This window comes from Martes martes (genome assembly GCF_963455335.1).
Source record: "Martes martes genome assembly, chromosome: 3".
Taxonomy (NCBI): domain Eukaryota; kingdom Metazoa; phylum Chordata; class Mammalia; order Carnivora; family Mustelidae; genus Martes; species Martes martes.
The window spans coordinates 139,563,782-139,587,286 of NC_137890.1; the positions used below are offsets into that span (position 1 = coordinate 139,563,782).

A 23,505-nucleotide genomic window follows, 5' to 3' on the forward strand; every position below is an offset into this window, starting at 1 on the left:
ACCTTCTTGCTGTGTCCTCATGTGGCCACTGATCCTATCTAGGACCCTACCTTTAAGACTCCATTAAATGTAATTAACTCTTAAAAGTCCTATCTCCAAATACAATCATATAGAGGTTTGGGGCTTCAACATATGAACTGGGGGAGGAGGATGCAATTCAGTCTAGGGAAGACGCTGTTAACTCAGAAATGTTGGTTTGATCTTACCCAATAAGCATCCGAGAAAGGTCCTTCAAGATCCATTCTTTTTTTTTTTTTTTTTAAGCTCCCTTCCCCCCTCTCATGTCTTAATGACTATTTAGGAAAGGTCTTATGTTAGCTTGTTCTTGTGAATATTAAATGTTTCTAGTGTTCTGCTGGTGATTTGGGGGAAATTGGAGGAGAGACAAACCATGAGAGACTGTGGACTCTGAGAAACAAACTGAGGGTTTTGTAGGGAAGTGGGGGTGGTGAGCCTGGTGATGGGTATTATGGAGGGCACGTATTACATGGAACACTGGGTGTGGTGCATAAACAATGAATGCTGGAACACTGAAAAGGTGTAAAATAAAACAAAAAGGGGGGGCAAAAAGGGGGGGAAGACTACAGTTAGAAGAACTACATTCTAGTCTTTTCCTACTTAACTAGTTTAGGGAGTAAGTTTTACTAGACCTTGAGCAAATCATTTTGACTTTCCCCACCCCTTTTCTCAGCTATTAAGTGGGATAACAGCTGTAATGTAGGTTAACCCAGCTATTTTGCTGGGCTAGGGGGATCCCAGGAGATGGAAAGTGGGTAGACCGCATTTAAAAAAGAAAAGGAGCTCAACTAATGGAAGAACGTTGGGGTACTTTGAGGGAGGATCCTGGTGCACCCCACGAATCTCCATGGTCCACATTCCAAGGGAGGGGAGGTCCAGAGTACTCCCAAAGCGCCTGGGTTCAGAGAGTAGCTTGGTTTACTCTAAACTGCTTGCTGCCAACCCTGCAGTGTTTACCAGAATCCGGGGGGTTTGCGAACCCAGATGTCAGACTTCTGTCCCAGAGATTCTCAACTTGCTCATCCCCAACTCCTGTCGGCCTCCCCCAGGAAGGAGAGAGGGGACAGGAAGCGGGAGGAGCTTGCAACGGGCAACTCCTCTCACCCCTCCTCTCTCCCCACCCCAAAGGCAGGAATTTCTGGGACGGGCTGATGGTCCACCGCCTCTTCCTCCTCCTTCTCCAAGCTGGAGTGAGTAGGGCGGGGAAAAAACTCCGCAACTTCCCGGTCTCCAGCCCAGAGCCCCGAGTGTCCGCACACTGTGGCGACAGGGACAACACAGTGGACCTCCGGGAGGCTGGGGTGGCGAGTTCCCGGGAGGCGTGGATCACCGAGCGGGCTGCGGTCCCGCCTCCAGCGCCGCGGCCCCGCGCTCGGGCTTGGAGCTGGCTCCCTGCGACCATCACCCTGGGCGCCCGGCGAGCCCAGTGGTTAGCGATGCTGTTGCTGCGGTCGCTACCTCTGCTGCTTCTGCTGAGGGCGCCACGGAGCTTCGCCGAGGGCGCGGTAACCGCGCTTACCCACGAGTCGGTCCCGTGGCAGGGTGAGTGTCCCCCGGGCCAGAGAGATCAGACCCGCACAGAGGGGGTTGGGGGTGGTTACGGCAGAGAAGGAAGGGGCGAAACTGGGGCAGGAAGGGGTGAGCAACCAAGGCGACCGTATTTATATGGTGGCCGCGTCTCGTTAATCCCGAGAAGGCCGGCGGATGGGCCAGTCCTGCACCCGGACTGGCATTGCATCCCACTCTTCCTGGCCCGCATCCTCCTCCTCCAGCCCCGCATCCTCCAGGCATCCGCGGGCAGCGGGGCAACGGGCCCCGCCTGGGCTTGAAGGCAAAACTTGACTAAGCTCTGGCCAGGGACTATTTCAAAATGACATTTCAAAATGATCATCTCTCAGATAAATGATGGCAAAAAAGATGTCCCATTTTGTCCGCTCCCAAAGCAAACCTGGATGTGTGCCGCCACTTGCCCAGTGGCCCCAAGCCAGGCTTCCATTCCTCTGCTCCTTCAGGAAAGAACACCTAATCTTTTCTGTTAATACCTTGCAGACCAAATGGGGGCGTGGAGCCTCTGTAGGCAATGAACTGTGCAAACTGAAGCCAATAACCTTATGCCTCTCAGTTTCTCTCATAAGACAAGTGGGGTGTGGGATATCCAGAGGCCCACCGAGGAGTAAACGAGATTGTTCCTAAGGCATCTGGCATGCCTGTGAGCCAGAGTTCCTTCAAAGTCAACCCCACAGCCCACATGCACACCTGGATCAAGTCACCAAACAGTTATTCAGCACCCAATACCCAGAAGACTCATGAAAGCTCTGTAGTCATGAGGGGAGGGTATCCTGCAGGGGTCCACAGCCGAGAAAAACCATCTGCATGGTTGTCTCTAAGGCAGAGAGTCTAGTGTCCCAAACTGGAAGCTTCTCTGTGAAAGGAGGAGGGAGGCAGGGGTAAATAAACCAGCAGGAGTCTCCAGGAAGCCTCTGTCCTCCTCCACCTTTGGGAATGAGTTTGGAAAGAACAGGTTAAACAAGGTGTGATCCAGGCCTGAGTACATTGTTCTTTCTTTTTTCTTTTTTCTTTTTTTTTCCTTTTCAACATACTATGCCTACAATTTTGAGGTAATCTTTTCTGGATTGTATTCCCTAGCACTCCCACAAGGCTTTATCAGGGACAGGTTGAGTAATTCCTACTCTAAAATGGCCAAAGATCAAAGACCTCTTAACCTTCTTGGTAAATTCAATGAAGATGGTCCTGTGGGGACACCTGAGTGTCACAGTCAGTTAAGCATCTGCCTTCAGCTCCGGTCGTGATCTCAGGGTTCTGGGATAGAGCCCCATATGGGGCTATCCCCTGCTCAGAGGGGAGCCTGCTTCTCCCTCTCCCTCTGTCTGTTGCTCCCCTTGCTTGTGCTCTCCCTCTCTCTCTCTGTCAAATAAATAAATAAAATCTTGAGAGAAAGAAAGAAAGGGAAAGAAAAGAAAAGAAAAAAGGAAAGGAAAGGAAGGAAGGAAGAAAGAGAAAGGGAAAGAAAAGGAAAAAAAGGAAAGGAAAGGAGGGTCTTGTGGATGTACATCTGATCCCCTGGTAGGATCCATCTCCACTAAGAGTTTACCATACAGTGCTTACTCCTTTATATTTTAAAATGTGCCTGAGCACTCGGTCTCTAGAACAGGGCAGCAGTCTGTAGGACAGAAGCTGCACCCAAGCCACACAGAGAAAATGCACCAGTGAGCCTCTGAGCCAGAGTTAGCACTAATGAGCTAATCCTTAATATATGCAGCAGCAGACCCAAATCCTGGCCTGAGATAGTTTCTAATCAGTGCCTTCATCTTAGTGGTCAACAACAAACCATCTGCTACCTCCTGTACATTCCAAGTGACAGTTTGCAAATCTGAAAATCTGACATAGTTGGCAGAGAGATTAGTCAGGTATGAAAATGGTGTTACTGGTATTCCCTGAAAGTGTGGCATTGGAGACTGTGTGACATTGAATGCGCCAATCCTTGCACAGGCTCCCCTCCTGACTTCAATCACCCACATCAGTAAAATTTTAAGTATAATCTAGATGGGTTTCTAGTATAATCTAGAAATCAGGTTTTTCCTGTCTATACCAAGATGGAAAAAAAAAATCTTAGCATTGGAAGGGACCTGAGATAGCTATCATCTGAGTTGTTTCATCTGTATTATTGATTGAATTGATATGAATTATAAGCATCCCAGTCTTGGGAGGCAGCTGATGGATGTTATTGTGCTGATTTTTCATTTACCAATAATTTTTGTGTCCAAAAGTCTATAGATACAATGTCATATAATAGTCAAGTTCATGGTCCCTGAGCCAGACTGTATGGGTCCAAATCCTGTCTCTACCATGTATCAGCAATGTCACCTTGGACAAGTTACTTCACCTCTCTATGCCTCAGTTTCTTCATATATAAAAACGGAGGAAATAATAGTACTTCCTCAAGTGTTGTCCTTTTGCTTCAGTATCCCCACAGCACCATCTTTCTCTGATCCGTCCAGACCATTCTGACAGGTTGACAGTCCTTTACCAATCATATACTGCCCTGTGTGCAGCACTGTACTTGGCACGTCTTCAGCTTGTATCCCACCTCTAGTGGGCTATCACACAGGCCTCACTGTGATTCTGGAGACTGAGCTCTTCTAGCAAGTGCTGCAACTTGGTAACTTCACTCACTTAAGGATGCTAACACTGGGAGGGCAAGTGGGAGAATGAAGATGGGAGTGGACACTCTGGGGAAAGGTGGACATAGTCTCAGTAGATGTTGCTAAAGGAAATAATCGGGAACAATAAAAGAATTTTAAAGCTGTACTGAGAGCTGAAAATGATGTGAAATGGCCTCAACCAGCCAATAATAGGAGACTTTCCTCAGCAGTACTTATCTCCCCAGGGGCAGGACTGGAGGGAGACTGGGGCTGCGTTATTCCTTCAGGACAGTCAGGGTAGGCTTTTCTGAATGACCAGTGACCAAGGAGGTTGGGGTGCTGATAAGCCTGAGGTAAAGGTGCATGACCATGGAGACTGTCTAGAAGAAGACTGAACTGGGGTAAAGGGGTAGGGTCTTCTCTTGAAATCCTGTGCCAATGGGAAGAGAGGTGAGGAGCTGAAGGTTTCAGCTGTTCATTCACTATCTGTTGAGCACTGTGTGCCTTGTCTCCCTTCTTGGATTGGATTCACCCACAAGTAATCCCTGAGACATGTATTTATTTCGACGCAAGTAGTTTATTTGGGAGGTGATTGTAGAAGACACAATGAAGGAGTGAGGAAATGAGAGAGGGAAGGTGCTCAGTTTCACAGAAGCCCTTCTCAGTGACTGTGGAGAACGCAGTGGACCCACTGAGGGCAGGAAACAGGTATTCATCCACCAACTCCCATTCCTCCCTAATGCAGGGTCCCTCCTGGGGCACTAATCTCCTGGTCTCTGGCCTGCATGGAGCACTGTCAGGCAAGAAGACACAGAGAATCAGTCAGAAAATATGAGAACTCTCTCCGGTAAATGACCTCCAGGGTAGGCGGTATGGATAACCAATGGAATCTGCTACTCACTCCCAGATTGGGGAGATAAAAATATGAGCAGGATATGTCCTCAAGAGGCTGAGAGTCCAGAAACAGATACAGAAACACAAAAAATTACAAAACAGTGCAGAAGATGTTACGATAACAGGGAATGAGCAAAGTTCTTAAGGCATACTCAGTAGGGACTGGCCTGAGGGGCTGCGGACTACAAAAGGGCATTTATTTTCCCAAAAGATAAGTAGGTAGTTGCCACACAGGCAACTTTCCTCCAGAAAGCACAGAATGTGTGCAAAGGCACAAAATCACATGTTGGGTAGTATGTCTGAAAGTTCTAGTCTAAGCTCTTTTGGATGGAAGAAAGAGGTCCCACGGAAGGTCACTCAGGCAAACACGAGACTGGCTATAAGGGCACTAAGATCTGAAGGGGGGCCCAAGGACAGGCTCTCCTGTGCGGCCAAGCCTCCTGGGAACTGAGAACTGGCCACTGAAATAAAGCACCTACTTTCTCTGTTTCTCTCTCTCAGGGACTGCTTGCTGGTCCCTATTTGGTTCTCTTTCTGTGGACTGGTTTCTTTTGCTTCAGCTTGCAGGACCTTTCATGTGTAGCTCCCACAGCTTCCTTGGAGGAGTTGCCTAATTTCCTAAGAGAGGAATCTGGCCACATTTGTCATAGCATGCTGGCCAGTCCCTGCACTCTGCCCTTGAATTAGAGGCCTTCCCGTGGCTGGTAGGCTGTGATTGTGGTGTGAGACACATACACGGATCTACTCCATCAGGGGCTGTGATGGAGTAGATCCCCAGAATTGGGTCGTGGCAGGACAAGAAGTTGTGACTGATCTATATTTGGATGCATGCAAGAGATGAGGAAACGAAGAGTTTGGTTAGAGGAACTCTGCTTAAGGAAAGTAAATTCTGGTGGTATGAATTGAGTACTGCTGAGAAGAACCTCATGAGTTCAGACAAAAGGGAACCAGAACACACTTTCAAGTTTCAGAATGCCACGGTCGGTTTGGGACTTGAAGAGGGCGGTTATGGGAGGCAGCAAAGAGCCCATGTGAGAGGTTAAATCGACTGCTCATGAAGAAAGACGTTGATGACCTGAGCTAAGTCAGTCATAGCAGGAATACTGAGAAGCAGAAGGTTTGGACTCAAGAAATATGGGTTAAAAAAGAAGAAAATTAAAAATAATAAACAGTGAAAGACATGGAAGAAATGGCAGAACAGAAGGGACAGTGGTTATACAATAGAAATAACAAGTTTTGGAGGTGGATCCTTTCTTGTCAGTGACCAGGTAGAAGGTGTGGTTGTAGGCGTGGTCACTGAAGTGGGGGGACAGCTGGAAGAAGGTCCTTGGAGCAGAGGAAGCTGAGGAACCCAGCATGCACAGCAATACAGACATAACTTGTGTGAAACAAAAGGTTCATTTTAAAAATACCATTACCTCATGCGATGTGCTCCTACTCATCTACTCTGTTCCATTCTACTTCCTTTGATAATTGATACATTGATAATCATGACCCATTCATCAACCATGACCTTCTGTGCAGAAGTTAAAGGCTTTGAGGTGGAGAGGAGAACGGGGACTCTGCAGGCCTCAAAGTCACAACGAATGTAAGGAAGAGGTCAGGATGGGGCACCCCAGTGTTGAGAAAGGGAAGACTGTGTGTCATGGTGGAGAGGTTTCTGACAGAGGGTGATGAGAGCCACCATCTGGAGGCAGCAGTGGGGAGACGTGGTGACCCTGAGATTTTCCCTTAGCTTCCATTTCTGATACAACAGTAACAATGGCTCCCTTGACTGCTCCTCATAGTACCTAACATTTGAAGAATGATTACTGTGTGCTATTTCACATACATTAACACACTAAACCTTCACCACAATGAGGTAGGAACTATTACTACATACCCTTCTTTATGCATGAAAGAGGTTAAAGAGCTTGCACCAATAGGAACTTGAAAAATGGGAATTTGAATCAGGCACTCAAGCGCTAATGCAAAAGACACCCCCCCCCCCATAGCCTTGTGAGCTCATTAAATCGTTCATTCTGTATCCTGTTGTTTGATGGGAGCACGTGATTTGATTCTGTGACAGGAGGAACAGAAAGCCAGACTCTTGTTCTCTGCAGTTCCTCCTTTTCCAAACCAGTATGTCTACATGTAAGAGTGAATATTTTCATAAAGCAGAAAAGCTCTTGATTTTTTAAAAAACATTGTAGGCAATTCCTACACTCCTGGGCAATGAGCCATTCTCCTAATCTAGAGATGTGGAATTTAAGTAAAAGCCTGATCAGATACTGGTTTGGCTGTCCTGTTCAGCCATCAGTCACTCCCACCACCTGATTCTGTTTCTCCTGACTTCATCATCACCTCTCAGAATCTCTTCCACGTCAGGCTTTTCTCATTCCAGCTTCTCTGACTGGCTGTTTTCCTCATGAGCCTTTAAGAGTCAACATAGACTTCCAGTTTTCCTGGTGCTATACTTTTTCTCATTAAGCTTCTAACTCTTCCTATTGTTGATTGGTAGAGTAACTGATACCACACAGTGCAGGTTCCAAGCCAATGACCAGAACAGTGGAGTCACACTGAGGGCTCACATGTCCCCTCATTTCCCCTTTCTTGACCTAACAATTTGCTTATGTATATCTGGTTCTCTGAAGAAATGATTCCTTTGTTTTGCCTCTTCTAAACTCATCCCTGTGTGATGAATCCTCATATGATCTATCAAAGTAATATAGTTGAGACATTCATAGACCCTTGCCTCCACTTTCTTTTAGAAATTATCCTTGAAAGCCTTTTAGGAGATGTTCCAATACAAAGCTAGGAACATAAATCACATTTTTTTAATTATTCAGAGTTAAAAGAAATACAGTTCATAAAAGAAACAAAAGAATGCCTTGTAAACACTGTATTAAGTCATTCAGGGGAAAAAAATTTAATAAAACCACTCAAGAAAAAGGGAGGAATATTATTATAATTTCTGTAAATTGGTTCTGTGATACAGAGCTAAACAAAACAAATAAGAGGTTTCTGCTTTCATGTGTGGCCACATGATTTTTTAATTTATAATTTTTAATTTATAAAATTCTCAGAATACTAGAGAATACTACAGTTCAGAAATATGTTACTATGCTAAGTGAAATAAGCCAGTCAGGGAAAGACAAATACCGTATGATTTCATTCATATGTGGAATTTAGGAAAAAGAACAAATGAATAAAGGGGGAGGGGGGAGAACAAGACAAACAAACAGACTCTTAACTGTAGAGAACAAACTGATGGTTACCAGAGGAGAGGTAGAAGGGAAGTGGATGAAATAGGTGATGGGGATTAAGGAGCGCTCTGCTTGTGATGAGCACTGGGTGATGTATGGAAATGTTGAATCACTAAATTGTACATCTGAATCTAATAGTACACTGTATGTTAACTAACTGGAATTTAAATGAAACCTTGATTTAAAAAAAGTAAATGGCTAACCTAAAAATATATTCAGCCTCCCAGATAATAAAATCAATGCAAAAAAAAGCTTGTCAGCATAAAAAAAATATGCTCGTAAAAAGTTTTACTATTTCTGACTTTTGGCATTCTGCTCTTGAGAATTTTCCTTTTCACTTATGAAAATATAAGAGGAAATTCAAAGTGATTGTCCAACTAAAAGCATTGTTGTCTTATTTGGCACTATCCATGTTCAACATTAAGATATGCTTTTCTTTTGTTAAAATTTATAGAGTGATCAAAAAAAATTTATAGAGTGATCATAGTGACTGAGGTCATCCTTTTCATGATCCTATGAAGCCAGTGCTATTACTATACCCATTGTGCAGATGGAGAAACCAAGGCAGTTACTGTTCAGCTTCAAGCAGTTCTGCCATAAAAGAAGTGCTCTGTAGTTTGCCAAAGTTCTTCTTCTGTAGTGGTAGATTTGTTCAGGTAAGAACAGGGTGGGCTGGTGGTCATGTGGCCAATGAAGACACACAGAGTGCTGTCCTCAGCAGGGCATTGCATTTGGTGTTTAATGTTCTGTGGTTTGGGGGTCTTGTAATTCTTAATAATTTTAATCTCTGAATTTGTGGTTTGGGCATGAAAGCTCATGGGACAACAGAGCATGAACCAGAAGCTAGAAGCCTTACCTCAAGCTCAGTCCCACTTGTGTCACATCCACCCACGCACCCCCCGCCAGATCCCCTGGATGTGTTCTAAGCTGCTGCCTCCCCACTCCTACCCTCCATCCACTGTGCCAACAGGCTGTGTTCAGGTTGGGAGACAGGAGGACTGGGGTCTGCTAGTGGAAGGCCAGTGGCATCTCAGGGAGGAGAAAGGCCCTGGTTATCCCCACTAGGCTGACAGCACCAGGCGTATTTGGTGAGGACTGAGTGGGGAGCCTGTCACCTATCCCCAATCCAGGTACTGAGTTTGAGTCCAGCACTTCCTGGCACAGAGGCTGCAATCCCTTGTGGGCTCACAGGAAGTGGAGATTGACTTGTCTTCCCTGCCCCAGGCAGGACACCTCATTTTTATCTTACTTTGGGTAGCCAGCAAAGTAGGTAGCCAGCCTGAATCAGAAGCATGGGGACTCAAAATTTATAGGCTGAATTCCTAGCCCCCATTACTTCAGAATGAGACCTTATTTGGAGATAGGGCCTTTATGGAGGTAATTAAGTTAAAATTAGGTGATTAGGGTAGACTATTTAATATGACTGGTGTCCTTATAAGAATGGGAAATTGGGACACAGAAATAAGCATCTAGAGTAGATGAAATGAAGGGGCACAGGGAGAAGACACCCATCTACAAACCAAGGAAGGATCCTGGAACAGAGCCTTCTCTCACAGGCTCAGATTGGGCCAATCCTGCTGACATCTTGATTATTTACTTCTTGTCTCCAAATCAGGGGGCCAATAAATTTCTATGAAGTCATTCAGTTTGTGGTACTTTGTTATTGCAGCCCTAGCAAACTAGTCGGGGTCTAACACTATATCTACCATTGGAAGTTGTTTTTGTGTTTGTGTTAATTTCTATCTTCCGGTTAAGTAAATGTATATTTTTCTTAAATGGGTATATTCTTTTTTTTTTTAAGATTTTATGTATTTAAAGATTTTTTTTTAAGATTTTATTTATTTATTTGACAGAGATCACAAGTAGAGAGGCAGGCAGAGAGAGTGAGGAAGAGAAGCAGGCTCCCTGCTGAGCAGAGAGCCCAATGCCGGGGCTCGATCCCAGGACCCTGGGATCATGACCTGAGCTGAAGGCAGAGGCTTTAACCCACTGAGCCACTCAGGCGCCCCTAGATTTTATGTATTTATTTGACAGACAGAAATCACAAGTAGACAGAGAGGCAGGAGGGTGGAGGGGTGGGAAGCAGGCTCCCTGCTGAGCAGAGAGCCCGATGCGGGGCTCCATCCCAGGACCCTGGGATCATGACCTGAGCTGAAGGCAGAGGCCTTAACCCACTGAGCCACCCAGGTGCCCCAAATAGGTATATTCTTAAAGTAACTAAGGTAGATGAGCTCGAGTAAATACTTTTGCATTCAATAATGTCACATCCTTTCCTGGGTTGTTTTAGTTGTTGGTGGAGTTGTCTTCTGTTTCTGTTTGTTTTGGTGACCCAGTCTCTGAATCATATCCCCAGGGCTTCAACAGGCATGCATTTGTGAGGGAAGTTTAACTATGTTCTGTCTTACTGTGTCTTGCCGTAACTTGCTCTTTGTAGCGAGGCTTCCCAGGGACTGAGATGGCATATTTTCAACAGTCTATAAGACAATAACAGAACTGCTATAAATAATGATTTTTATACCAACAATGTCTACTAGGTACTTTCAAGTTAAAGGCAAAATGATGGAGGAAGAGGAAGGTTTTCAACTCAGTTTAAGAATTCACTGGTAAGATACAGAGAGATAAAGCAAAGAACTTCAGAAGAGATGAGAATTTCTGCAAGGGTCAGGCACTGCTAATGAGGATGGGGGAGAGGAAGGGACCGGAGGGGATGTGAGTAAGCAGAGAGTGGCAAGGATCGTCTAAAAGGGTTAACCTACTTCACACAGGGGTTGGTAACAGGCAATTTGAATCCCCACAAAACTGGGGCCAGTGGAGCTGATTAGCTGGGTTTCCTGTTTCCCTCACGTGAGAAAGAGTATTGTATGCCCCCGTGGAACTGGGAGTGGCGATTTGGGAAGATTAGAGAGAAAAGGGGAGAGAACACATAAAAAGATTTAGCAAGAGGGATCCCATGGGCCTGTGGAGGTGATGATTATCCAGGTTCAGAAGCTGTAGGAAAATAAAGCAAGCTCAAAATCAAGGACAGTGCTAGGGCAGATGAAGAAACGGAAGTTCTGCGGAAGGATAAGGGGATATTTTAAAATGTAATTTACCTTTAGTTGATTAATAGAAGGCAATTGAGAGGGAGCCACAGGCTCTGTTAGGTGCTGTCAGATTAAGAGACAAACACCGAATCTCAGATGCATTTGGGGTAAAATGCAAATATTCATGCAGAGAGGGCCAGGAGGGACAGGCACACTTTCCACTTTGTTCTGCGGGACTGTTCTTTTAAGTACAATGCACATGCTGCAAGCATCAGAAATTCCTTGCTTATTGGTTTGGAAAGTCATATTAAGAATCCAGATTTTCTGCATCATTCAGCCATGAACAGAACTTGATTCAGCAGCTTACAACATCCTTTCCTGCTACAGAGTAATCTAAGTAAGGAACACAATCAGATCTGAATCCACTGTTCACTGGATAGGACAAACCCAAATTTGTGTAGCTAGAAAAGGTCAATACATCTCAAGAGAGATGCCGCTCACCTTCAGGTTGGTTGCAGGGGAGAAATGCCCCCCACCCCTTCTGGGAACTTCCAATGCCCAACTGAGATACAGTAGTCTCCCTTTTTTCACAGGGTATACATTCCGAGACCCCCAGTGGATGCTTGAAACCACAGATGGTACCAAACCCCATACATACTGTGGTTTTTCCTATATATACATATTTATGATAAAGTTTAATTTATAAATTAGAGACAGTAAGAGATCAACCACAGTAACTAATAATGAAATAAAATAATTACAATATACTGTAATAAAAATTATGTGAATGTGGGCTGTCTCTCAAAATACCTCATTGTACTATACTCACCCTTCTTTTGCTAATGTGAGATAATAAAATATCTATGTGATGAGATGAAGTGAGGTGAAAGCCATAGGTATTATAACATAGTATTAGGATACCTGTGACCTTCTAGTGACACATCAGAAGAAAGATCTCTGTCTGACCATGCTTGACCTCGGGTAAACTGAAACAGCTGAAAGCAAAATGGAAGCTAAGGGTTGGGGAGGGACTACTGTACTGTCAGAACAGAAAGGAACCTAACCAATTCAAGAGATGCTACAGGGCAGAGAGTGTCTGAGCACCAGCTGTGTGGGTGGATAGAGGAGAAGAGCTTTAAATCTGGAAATGGGGTGGGAGATTGAAACTGGATTGTATTTGGCAAGCTGTGGCTTCCTAATAGCTTTCTTCAGCATTGCACTCGATGTGAACCGTGTATGTGAACTCTTCCTTCCACTTCCCTTAACATGGAGGAACGCAGAGGCTGACTTTTTATGTGTAGTTGGATTAGGTGGCCACCATCATAATGGAATTTACTGAATATCAGAAAGCCCTTGGCTTGCCTAAAATCCACCATAAAAAGAGCATTTCTTTAGGAATTGTTGTTTTATTGATTGTTTCAAGTGTTTTTTGTGTGAAAAGTACAGAAACCTCAATGAAGTCTTAGTGCTTCAAACCTTACCTTATTCACTCACCACTTCAAACCTCCATCTATTTCTAAGAGAAGAACTGTTTAAAGCAGAAGGAGGCACCCAAGGCAGGTGGGGGTGATCAGAAGGGGTGCTGAAAGTGAAATGTCCTACAGGCACCGCCAGTCAGCACCGTTCAAACAGATGGATCAGACTGTAATAGTAGCCCCAGTCTTTAGACTCCAACCTCTTGGTATCATAGGAATTGGCAGGCATTTGCCAGCCAAATGAACAGCTGAAACCAGAGAACAAGTCATTGCAACTACCTTTTCCAGAAGCCTTGTATTCTGTATATCACTAAATCTTATCTCATTTTCTCCCTTTGAATTCTCTTTCCAGTGATTGGAGTCTCACCAGTCCCCCCTTTCCTTTCTCACCACAACCAGCTGAATTGAGACCTTCTGTCCCCCTGCTTGATCGTAGCAATAGTCCCCAGACTGTGCTCCAGCTCCAATGGTGGACTGTCTCATCCCACCTAAAGGAGAACTCCAGGCCAGGAACTTGGATGTTTGTCTCACACTTATATTCTTAGCACCTAAAACACTGCTGGGCACACAGTCAGTGCTCAATAAAGGCTTTTGTTGAGTGATTCACCATGCCAATTCATCTACACCATGACCTCAGTCAAGCTTTCTCTTATTCTCTATCATCTGAAAAATAGGAGACAAATTTTTGAATAAAATTCAACTTCTTCGTAAAATGACCCCAAACCATCTCTTTCTAACTTTATATTATATAACCACCAAAGTCTTTCATATAGGTGGGCTCTCATCACCCTGGAGCTGATTATTTTTGTCACTTCTGAGTTTTGGTGATACTCGCTCTGTCCAGAATGCCCCCTTGCCCACCTCCCCAGCCGTGCACCTATAGACCTCCTCCACTATTCTGAACTCTCTCTTTCTTTCTCTCTGCCATGAAAACAGATATCTTGCTTGGCTAGTTCATCAGTGTACCTCTGTGTGTGACAAAAGTTAGGTCCCTAATAAATGACTGTTGAATGAAAATGTGTGTGCATGTGGCATGTGAGAGAGAGATTTCTCTGGTAAGCCAAAGTATTCCTCTTAGCCCTGGCTTCTATCGCATTGTGCTTATTTATACCTCTGACATCAAAATATACTTCATTAAGTTATAATTCTTTCTGTACATTTCATGATATACTCCCAGGGTTAACATTAATTCCTTAAGGGCAAACACTATGACATACATATCCTTTTTTCTTCAGGGTTCCTAACATATACCATATTAGGGACTGAAAAATATCTCTTTGAAATTAAGTCACCTACTTCAAATTGTTTGGCAACAACCTGCAGCAGTTTATTTTCTCCTTTATAGGTTATAAATTAATGTATGTAAATAAAGCTAGAACTAGACCTATATAGTCCTTACTGAGCATGTGAATACTAAACTTTGGAGACAAAATGGATTTTTTAAAAAAAATTTAAAGATGATTCAATGAAATAACCTTTATAGTCCCACCAGCTCTAAAGTCCATGGTTCGGGTTTATGGGTAAAATTAGTCTCCTCCAAATGGCATCATTCCTTCCAGTGCTGTTCTCTGTCTCCTCCTTGGAAAGCGGGCAAAGTGAATGCATATGCACACACTGTCCCCACTCAGAATGATCTGAGGACACTGAGGACCCATGTCCCCCTCACATATGACACTAGTTGAGGATCCAGTCAAGTGTTTTAAATTCTGGGCCATTTTCTTTTGCTTTTCATCATTTGCCTTTAAGTGCTGTTTTATTTTTTTTTTAAGATTTTATTTATTTATTTGATGGACCAAGAGAAATCACAAGTAGGCAGAGAGGCAGGCAGAGAGAGAGGGGGAAGCAGGCTCCCCATTGATCCCAGGACCCTGAGATCATGACCTGAGCTGAAGGCAGAGGCTTAAACCACTGAGCCACCCAGGTGCCCCTTAAGTGCTGTTTTAAATGCAGTTATAATGTTTGCTTTGGAACTGATGGAACTCCCTTCTTTTCATTAACTAGAATTCTCATGATTTCAGAAGAAATAGATATACTTTTAAGGGACAGATATTTAGGCAAGTAATTCAGCTCTCTACTCTGGAATCCTACACAGTGCCTACCACATGGTTAGCACTCAATGAATTCTTAGAGAATGTAGTAATATTCTACAGGCGGTCATGAAAAGATGACCTTAAACTTAAATTCCACATTTGATCAAGAAAGAATTCTCCTCCCATTTCTTAGAAAAGTACATGTTATCCTGTGGGGCCAAAGGGTGGGTCTAAAATGATCTCCTCTTCAAAATAACCCAGAAGTAGAAAGTAGAACCACTGTCTTCCGTGGATTCCCCCCCGCCCCCACCAAAAGCATAAAAGTTAGCTTATAAGTTACTTCTAGTAAATCAATCCTTTCTTTCCTCTTAAACTTATAATTATGAAGGGAAGTATAATAACATTTTACTGCAAAGAGATTTAGTAATTCTGGCAGTACTTCATTAATCACTTAATCAGTATTCAAGCAGAACTGATGTCCTTGACATATATAATCAATCTTGATTCCTCCCACATTTGATTTTCATCCTTTCTGAAACCTGACCATAGACACTAAGGATTGGTGGCTTTTTTTTCACATTACGTCTTTGTTACAGACAACCCATATATGCATATAATAATAATCAGAGTATTGATACCTACATTGGGCCTCCTCATAGTCTATTTGAAAGCAATTGTTTTCTCTTCAGTGAATTTATAGAGATTAATGGTGCCAGGACCAGATTCTATTATAGTTTAATGGGAAAATGGGATTGGATCATTTTTTAGCTTCCTATGGCACAGTATTCTTTTGGAGATGGCATATTTATTGTTATTGTTAAGCCAGAGCTACTTGTTTATGATACATTCTGAGGAACTTTTCCAAAGCTACATTCTGAAGGCAGCTGGGCATGAAAACATATTAACACTCCAAAAGGGAGCAGCGTGGGATTAAGTTTGTCAAATGTCTTCTGCTTCAGAAGGGTATTTTTATGATCATTGGTGTAACTATGGAAGCTCCCGTTCTAGCACTCCTTTTCTCATAACATTTAATAATTTGAACATTTAAAAACGTTATGTATTCACCCAAAATTTTAGTGACACATAATTTCCATGTTGACTGACAGACCATCCATTCACTCATCCATACACTGCTTGTCAACATCATGCATTTTTCTCTGTCTTTTAAGAGAACTACAGTATAGACTTCACAGGTAGATACTAGTGTAAAAGATGAACAGATGAAGACTCTTAATTCATGACTGCACATATATTTGAACAAACAGACAAGAATTTTGTTATCTGGCTTTTGAAGCGTATTTATCCTCCATAAAAGGTGGCTTCATATTAAGTCTACACACACTGTATGCTGCAAAAGCTAGAGTAAAAATGAATTTCTGGTAATGATAGAAGTCTTTGGAGATGCTCAAATTAGCACTCTTCAGGTGTTCAATCAGATCTACGGTTGCCTCTGCAGACCAAGAATTGGGAAGCCAAAGGGATGATGGTAACAATAATAACACTATTGACTTCCTATGCCAAAGTGGTGTGTGATGTGCTTTCCATGGGTTAATTTAATGGAATGCTTTCAGTATCCCTGTGAGATCAATATCACACATGCTCCGTGTTCAAAAGGGAAAGGGGAGTCTCACTGAGATTAAAAATTTGCCCAAAGTTCCAGACTAGTCTGCCTGATTGAGAGCCCTCAACAACTCATCTGTCTACCCATCTTAGGTGTATAAACTGAGGCCCTGGGGGCTGAGAGCCAGCCAGTAAGTAGGTGGCTATATTTGAACATGTATTTGAGATAGAAGCTAACCTATCGAACAATTACAGTAAAATAATTATCCTTTAGTGAAAAATTAATGAAGCACTGGGCTAGCTAGAAAGTAATTAGTAGATTACAAAAGAAATTAAGGTGAACCCTCTACTCGGGCATGAAAAAGAGAGTTGGAGAAAAGGCTAATTATCAGAATCCACATCATATTGGCAAGGGATAGATTTGATCTTGAATGACTATTACTAATAGCCATATAGACATGGTCTTCATTAGGAAAACAAATTTCCTGATCTAAATGAAATCTCCCTAAAACCATTCATTCTCTTCCCTTGCCCAAACACACACTCGCTTCTCTTTTGCTCTGATATATGATGATCAAAGCAATTTTCTGACAACTAATTCAACTCCTCAAATCATGGTTATAAGTGAGGTTATCAATTATTAAATGAGGTATAGCTTTAATTAACACATTGACAATCTTTTTTTAAACAACGTCATAAGTGATTTGGGGTACTGTAAATCAGTTGTTGGCCTGAGTAACTTTGGAAAAAAATAAAAGAACTTTTACCAAAACAAAACACAGTCCCCATGAACTGATGCACAAGGAAGCTGGTTCTGCATTGTCTTGAATCTCTAGAAGGCCTCCTCCTGTCACACAACACAAATGGCCCTAAGCCACAGCCATTTTAAGGAAAGCTGATAAGGTCCCTTCAGATTTTTAAAGAATGGACAGGAGGTAAAATATAAGAAGGGACCCTACCTAATGAGAGAACAAAAGAGCTCTTGAACCCGAACAGACATTCTGAGCTGAGGGACTCAGGAAACCAAGTCCTGCCAGCCTCTGCAGGTGCGACTATGTAACTGCCAGCACACTTAATCAATATCAAGCATTTATTGAACTTCTATAATGTACTCACTACATTCTGTGCTTAGACTGAAGAAATTAGACATGATTTCTACCTCCAAAACCCTGTGAGAGGACAAGTTCATAATTGTATAACAGGCATTTTCCTGAGCAGTGACTTGAGGTATAGTCCGATAGCAGACAGGTAGCTAACACCCATTCCTGGCTGGGCACCACCAGCTCTTCCACAGGAAATTCACCCAGATCTCTTCTTCTGGCTCCAGGGGGTTAGAGGCTCAGAGAAGTATCACAAAATCTTACTTTCTCTATATCTCCCTGTGGCCTATGTGGCTTGGCCACTGCCATAATGCTCTGTCATCCCCCAGGCATCTACACATGGTGCCAGGGCTGAGGTAGTGTCCTGGGCATCCATCTATTGCTGGTCCCACCCACCGAGGCTGCTCTTGTGAAGAGGCCGTCCGACAGCAAATGTCCCCACTTTTTTACTCCACATGGACCCAGCACAGAGAACAAATGTGCAGAAGCTATTTTCCCACCAGCATTGCATCTTGTATCAAGACACGAAACCACACTTCACTTAAACCCTTTTGTTTTTCTATAGGATTTGATGGTAGAACTTTTCATTTCAGTGACCCCTGATTCAGCTCGTAGGTTTCTAGTACTCATGCACTTGCCTGAAGAAAACCAAAGGGTCACCATACCTTTGGGCACACAATGTCCCTCCCGTTTAGCCCTGGGTATTATTATCGATCCCTGTTCTCTATCCAGTTGTGGTGCGCGCCTTCACCATAATACCACTCCCCCATGGATCAACTGGCAGCCTTTGCTACTGTATGGCCATGGAAGTCTTAGATCACTTTCTCATTAATTCCAACAAATCCATTTTGTTTCCCAAGAAACCCTTCTGTTTTGTGCAAAAAAAGCTCTTCTGGTGGACCAGATCAACTCCAGATCTGTTCCAAATGGCTGTAAATTGTGACATATGACAACATATAGACATGCACCCTGGGATCCTCATGACAGTAGTTAATGATATATGGAAGTTGCATGCCATGTTTTCTCTTTTGTTGTTTCAGATCAAGGAATATTCGTTATCCAGAGTGAAAACCTCAAGAAATGCATTCAAGGAGGCAAATCTGTACTAACCCTGGAGAATTGCAAACCACTAAGCGAGCACATGCTGTGGAAATGGGTTTCAAACCACCGCCTCTTTAATTTAGGAGGCAGTGGCTGCCTAGGCCTGAATTTATCTAATCCAGAGCAGCCATTGGGCTTATACGAGTGTGATTCCACTCAGGTTTCCTTGAGATGGCACTGTAACAGGAACATGATCACCGGCCCTCTCCAGTACACAGTACAGGTGAACCACAACAACATGCTTGTGGCCTCAAGGAAGTATCTTCACAAGTGGATTTCCTATATGTCAGATGGTGGAAGCATTTGTGAATATCTGCACAAAGGTGAAAAAAATAATTAAATAAAAGTACTCGTGAAATGTTATATTTAGAAAGTTTGCCCCTACGTAAAAATTTGTAAATTATATTATATGACAGCACCCAGAGCCTGAAGGGATGTCTAAACACATTTTAGTTGCTTACTTGCTTATTATAAAGGGATTACCAGAGTCTTGGAATGGGCTTTCTATATGCTGCTAAAGAAGCAAGACTTGAAATTTAAAGATATTAGGAAAGAAACCACTTAAATAACTCTGGGAATCAATGGAAAGGAGGAGAAAGAATAGAAGGCTGGAAGAGGAAAAAATAAAGGTGGGAAGAATAGGTCTTTGAAGTAAAGACTTGTCAGGATGGATAGAAGAACCTCTCCTGCCCCCATTTCTCTTGTTGTAGAAACTCAGCACCGTGTGTGAGTGTGTCCACAGAACACAGAAGCCTCCTCACTGGCATCCACGTGATGGTTGTGGACAAGGCATTTAAAGATAAACCACAGACTACTATAAGGAGCCATTGGCATGTGTCAAGGGGTGGGAAAGCATGGTTTCAGGAGTGGGGGTTTTCCTTCTCCATAGTTCTATAATTTGGGCATTTTGAGCAGAAAAAAAAGGCAAAGAAAATGGCATAAATTCTGAAACCTCAAACCTGTCTCAGATTTTGTTATGTAGCTCTCTTCATTCATTCATCCATCCTTCTTTCACGTAGTTATTAAACACTGACTATTTCTTGGGTACAGTGCTGGCCATTTAATTTACACAAGCCAGCAAGACAGATGTGGCCCCTGATCTCATGGTGCTCTGTGGAATTATGCCTTAACAAGAGCATATCCTTCTAAGAACTTTATACAAGTCCTGGGAAGCAGAGCAAGGACTCCTAAGATCTAAAGCAGGACTTTCTTTTGTACCTACAATAAATGAATAAAAAGAGAGCCAAGAGCAAGCCATTTTCAGGACTCCCTACGATAAGCAATTGCTGTAAGCTGGCACTCTGAATGGTCTTCAGTTCTAAGGAAAAACGTAATATTTTGCTTTATGTTAATTTTTTAGCCATATACTCACATTCCTACACACTCACGGGAAGACTGAATAGAAGTCAGGGGATCGAAACAAGAGGATGCGTCCTGAAATACCTGTAGTTCCTAAACAACCCAAACCTCCTGGGCTGGCAACATGGTGGGTGGTGTATGTCTAGCCCCTGTCAGCTGTGGCGAAGGAGGGAGAACCTCCACAGCTGGACCTTCTGCTCCAAGACCCCCTTAAGTGAGGGTCTCCCCATTGAAAGCCCTAGTTGAGTCATGCTCAAGGCCAAGGATATCTGATTATTGTAATAACTCTGAGAAAGCAGCCAACAGGCCACCTCCTCATACTCCTCTCTCCTAGACTCTTATTTTTTTTTAAAGATTTTATTTATTTATTTGACAGAGAGATATCACAAGTAGGCAGAGAGGCAGGTAGAGAGAGAGGAAGGGAAGCAGGCTCCCTGCTGAGCAGAGAGCCCAATGCGGGGCTCGATCCCAGGACCCTGGGATCATGACCTGAGCCGAAAGCAGAGGGTTTAACCCACTGAGCCACCCAGGTGCCCCCTCTCCTAGACTCTTGTAGAGGCCTCCTAGCTAGTCATCCCACTTTCCCCTCTCCCCGTGTCGGTTTGGTTTGCCACACTACACCCTGAGTTACTCTCTTAAAATGGCAATCTGATCATGTCATTTTTCCATTCAAAACCCACTATTGACTTCCCACAATCCCACAGCAAAGGCCCAAATCCATAATGTGGCAGAGCTGGCCCTCTGTGAGCTGATGCTCCAGCTCATCCCCAGTGCCACTTCCTTTTACACCTTCTTGCTCTTCCCCATTCACCCCCCCACACACACACTCTTGTCACATGCCCTCCATATTTGCTGTTCCACCCACGAGAACAACTCTTCTGCCAAGACTTGCATTTTGTCCAGTTCTTATTCAGAGAAGCCTTCATGGGCAGCCCTCTCCATAATAGTGCTCCTCCATCCTTCAAACACACACACACACAGCCGTTCTGTCTTCTGCCCTACTTTGTTTTCCTTTGTGGCACTTATCACTATCTGAAATTATAAGTTTACTTGTACACTTGTCTTCTCTTTGTCTCTCCCCTCTAGAACAGAAGCTCCATATGACAGGGAACATGTGAAGGTTTGCTCTCTAGAACATCCCCAGTGCTGGGCACATTAAATGTCCAACAAATATCTGTTGAATGAATGAATTCATAAATACCTATATAATTCTTGAGGTTCAGATGCTGATCCCTGATGTATTAGGGGACCAGAAGGTATTTTAAGTAAATCTTCATTTAATTTTCCTTCTCATCCACTGATAAATATGTGTGCTACTGTGTGGGACACCATTGTAAATAAACAGGCATAAAATAGGTAAGTAAGCCGTTTATCAGCACATGCTCTGAAGCCAGCACTTACCCTTATACCTTCACATACACTAGACAGTGAGGCCCCAAGGATTCTCTGTGGAATAACAAGGGCCATTGTAGGTTCTCAGTCAATAAAAAGCACATTCACTAAATGACAGTTCCCAAAGATAAAGCTGACATAATGCTTATCTGACTTTGTCTTTTTTTTCTAGATTTGTACACAATCAAAGGGAATGCCCACGGGACACCGTGCATGTTTCCCTTCCATTATAACCAAAAATGGCATCATGAATGCACCCGGGAAGGGCGGGAAGACAACTTACTGTGGTGTGCTACAACCAGTCGATATGAACGAGATGAGAAGTGGGGATTTTGCCCAGATTCCAGTAAGAATAAAATCTAGTTTTCCCCACATGTCATGAATGAATCAAGCATGATTAGAAAGTTATCTGTATTTAAAGAAAAGCACCAGGATTGGTAGATTGAAGTCTGAATAAGCACTCTGATTCCATTTATCCAGATTTTGATTTTATGTTTGTTTTGCCTTGAAAAGACAATTCTGATGTATATTCTTTTTTTCTGCTTATGTTCAAAAGACGTTAATTAGCCATTCTTCATTAAGCTCAGTGCATAAGTAAGGATGCTTTAACCAGAATGAAATTATAACATTCTGTGCACTCATTAATCCCAGCTTCCGGGCAGAATATGTCAAAACAAACCTAAATGCATATAAAACTCGTTCTTTATTTCTACTTTCACCCCACCCCCTCCTATAAGCTGCCTTAATTTCTCCATGTCCAGACTGCTTGTCTTGCCTATTGTCAGGTCCAGGGATCAGCTGGTCCCCGGGTGAACTTTCTAAAATCGCAATTGCCCACATTATTTCTCAACAATGAGTTCTCATCTTGAGTTCCCTCTTATTGCTCAATTTCCAGCTATAACCTCAAAATCTGACAGCTGCAATGTTCTAACTTTTTTTCAGTTAGTACTTTATTATTTTATTTTTATTTAGCTAAAAGTTTTCCAATATCTGCTAAATATTGAAGAATATTTATATATACCTTCTACTTTTTTTTTTTTAAGAGAAGAGAGAGAAGGGGGAGAGACAAAGGGGGAAGGAAAGAGAATCTTAAGCAGGTTCCATGCCCAGTGTGGAGCCCAACTCAGGGCTCAGTCTCACCACCTTGAGATCATGATCTAAGGTGAAGAGTCAGATGTTCAACCGACTGACCACACAGGTGTGCCTTTACTTTCTACTTTCTATATTCAGTGTCCTTCACCTTGGTTCCTGCAAATCAGAGAGTATAGCTCCTACTATCTCCTCTTCCTTGCCTACCTCCCCTCCATATATATGACAAAATACAACAAATAAATGTGAAACAGAAGCAAATTGAAGAAACGAATTCCAAAGAATGTGATTTAAAAGTTATCTGTAGAATTGTTTTCTAATCTAAGAACAAATTTGGCTTAGTGAATAAGAGAGAGTACAGGCTTTGAAGTCAGACAGACCAAGCTTGGAGTCTGTTTCCCTTCAATGATGAGATCTTAAGTGTCCGTTACTTTGTCATACAAATGGAGATAATAACCTTTTAGGATTATTGAGATCCAATTTGATGATGCATTTAAGGTACATGTATTTCTGGTATATGGTAAGCTCTCACCAGGATTAGCCATTGCCGTCAGCATCAACATATATCATCATCAAAGCTAACTTAGCCTTTCAGTATGCACTTCTGAATCAATGATCCCTTCTCTTTGTTGTCTGTCAGCACCACTAAGTTAGCATAGTGGGAATATCAAGAGTGCTAGGACTTAGGACCCTTCCTTCAAAGAACTTGGTCTAGATGTAATACAGACAGATTTTCTCTATGCCAGAAAATACAGACTATATTTGATATGATATCCTAGAATCACCAGGGGGTTAGTTAACAATACATATCCTGGCCCCTCTCTGAGAGATGCAGTGTGTCCAGTGTGTGGGACCCAAGCATCTGCATTTTTGACAAGTAACCCAAATGATCCTGTTGCAGATAATTCTTTTTTTTTTTTTTTAAGATTTCATTTATTTATTTGACAGAGAGAGACACAGAGATAGAGGGAGCAGAGGCAGAAGGAGTGGGAGAGGGAGAAGCAGGCTTCCCGCCCAGCAGGGAGCCAGATGCAGGGACTCAATCCCAGGACCCTG

The 23,505-nt window shown here is 43.0% G+C and overlaps 1 protein-coding gene across 1 annotated transcript in view; it reads left to right on the forward strand.

Moving 5' to 3' along the window:
* The first annotated feature begins 1,140 nt into the window (after positions 1-1,140).
* Positions 1,141-23,505, forward strand: part of PLA2R1 (phospholipase A2 receptor 1) — a 114,137-nt gene continuing 91,772 nt past the window's right edge. The window contains exons 1-3 of the mRNA XM_080798307.1: positions 1,141-1,560; positions 18,549-18,932; positions 21,533-21,706. Coding sequence (XP_080654433.1) covers positions 1,170-1,560; positions 18,549-18,932; positions 21,533-21,706 — 949 coding nt within the window. The 5' untranslated portion in view covers positions 1,141-1,169. The remainder of the gene's footprint in view (positions 1,561-18,548; positions 18,933-21,532; positions 21,707-23,505) is intronic.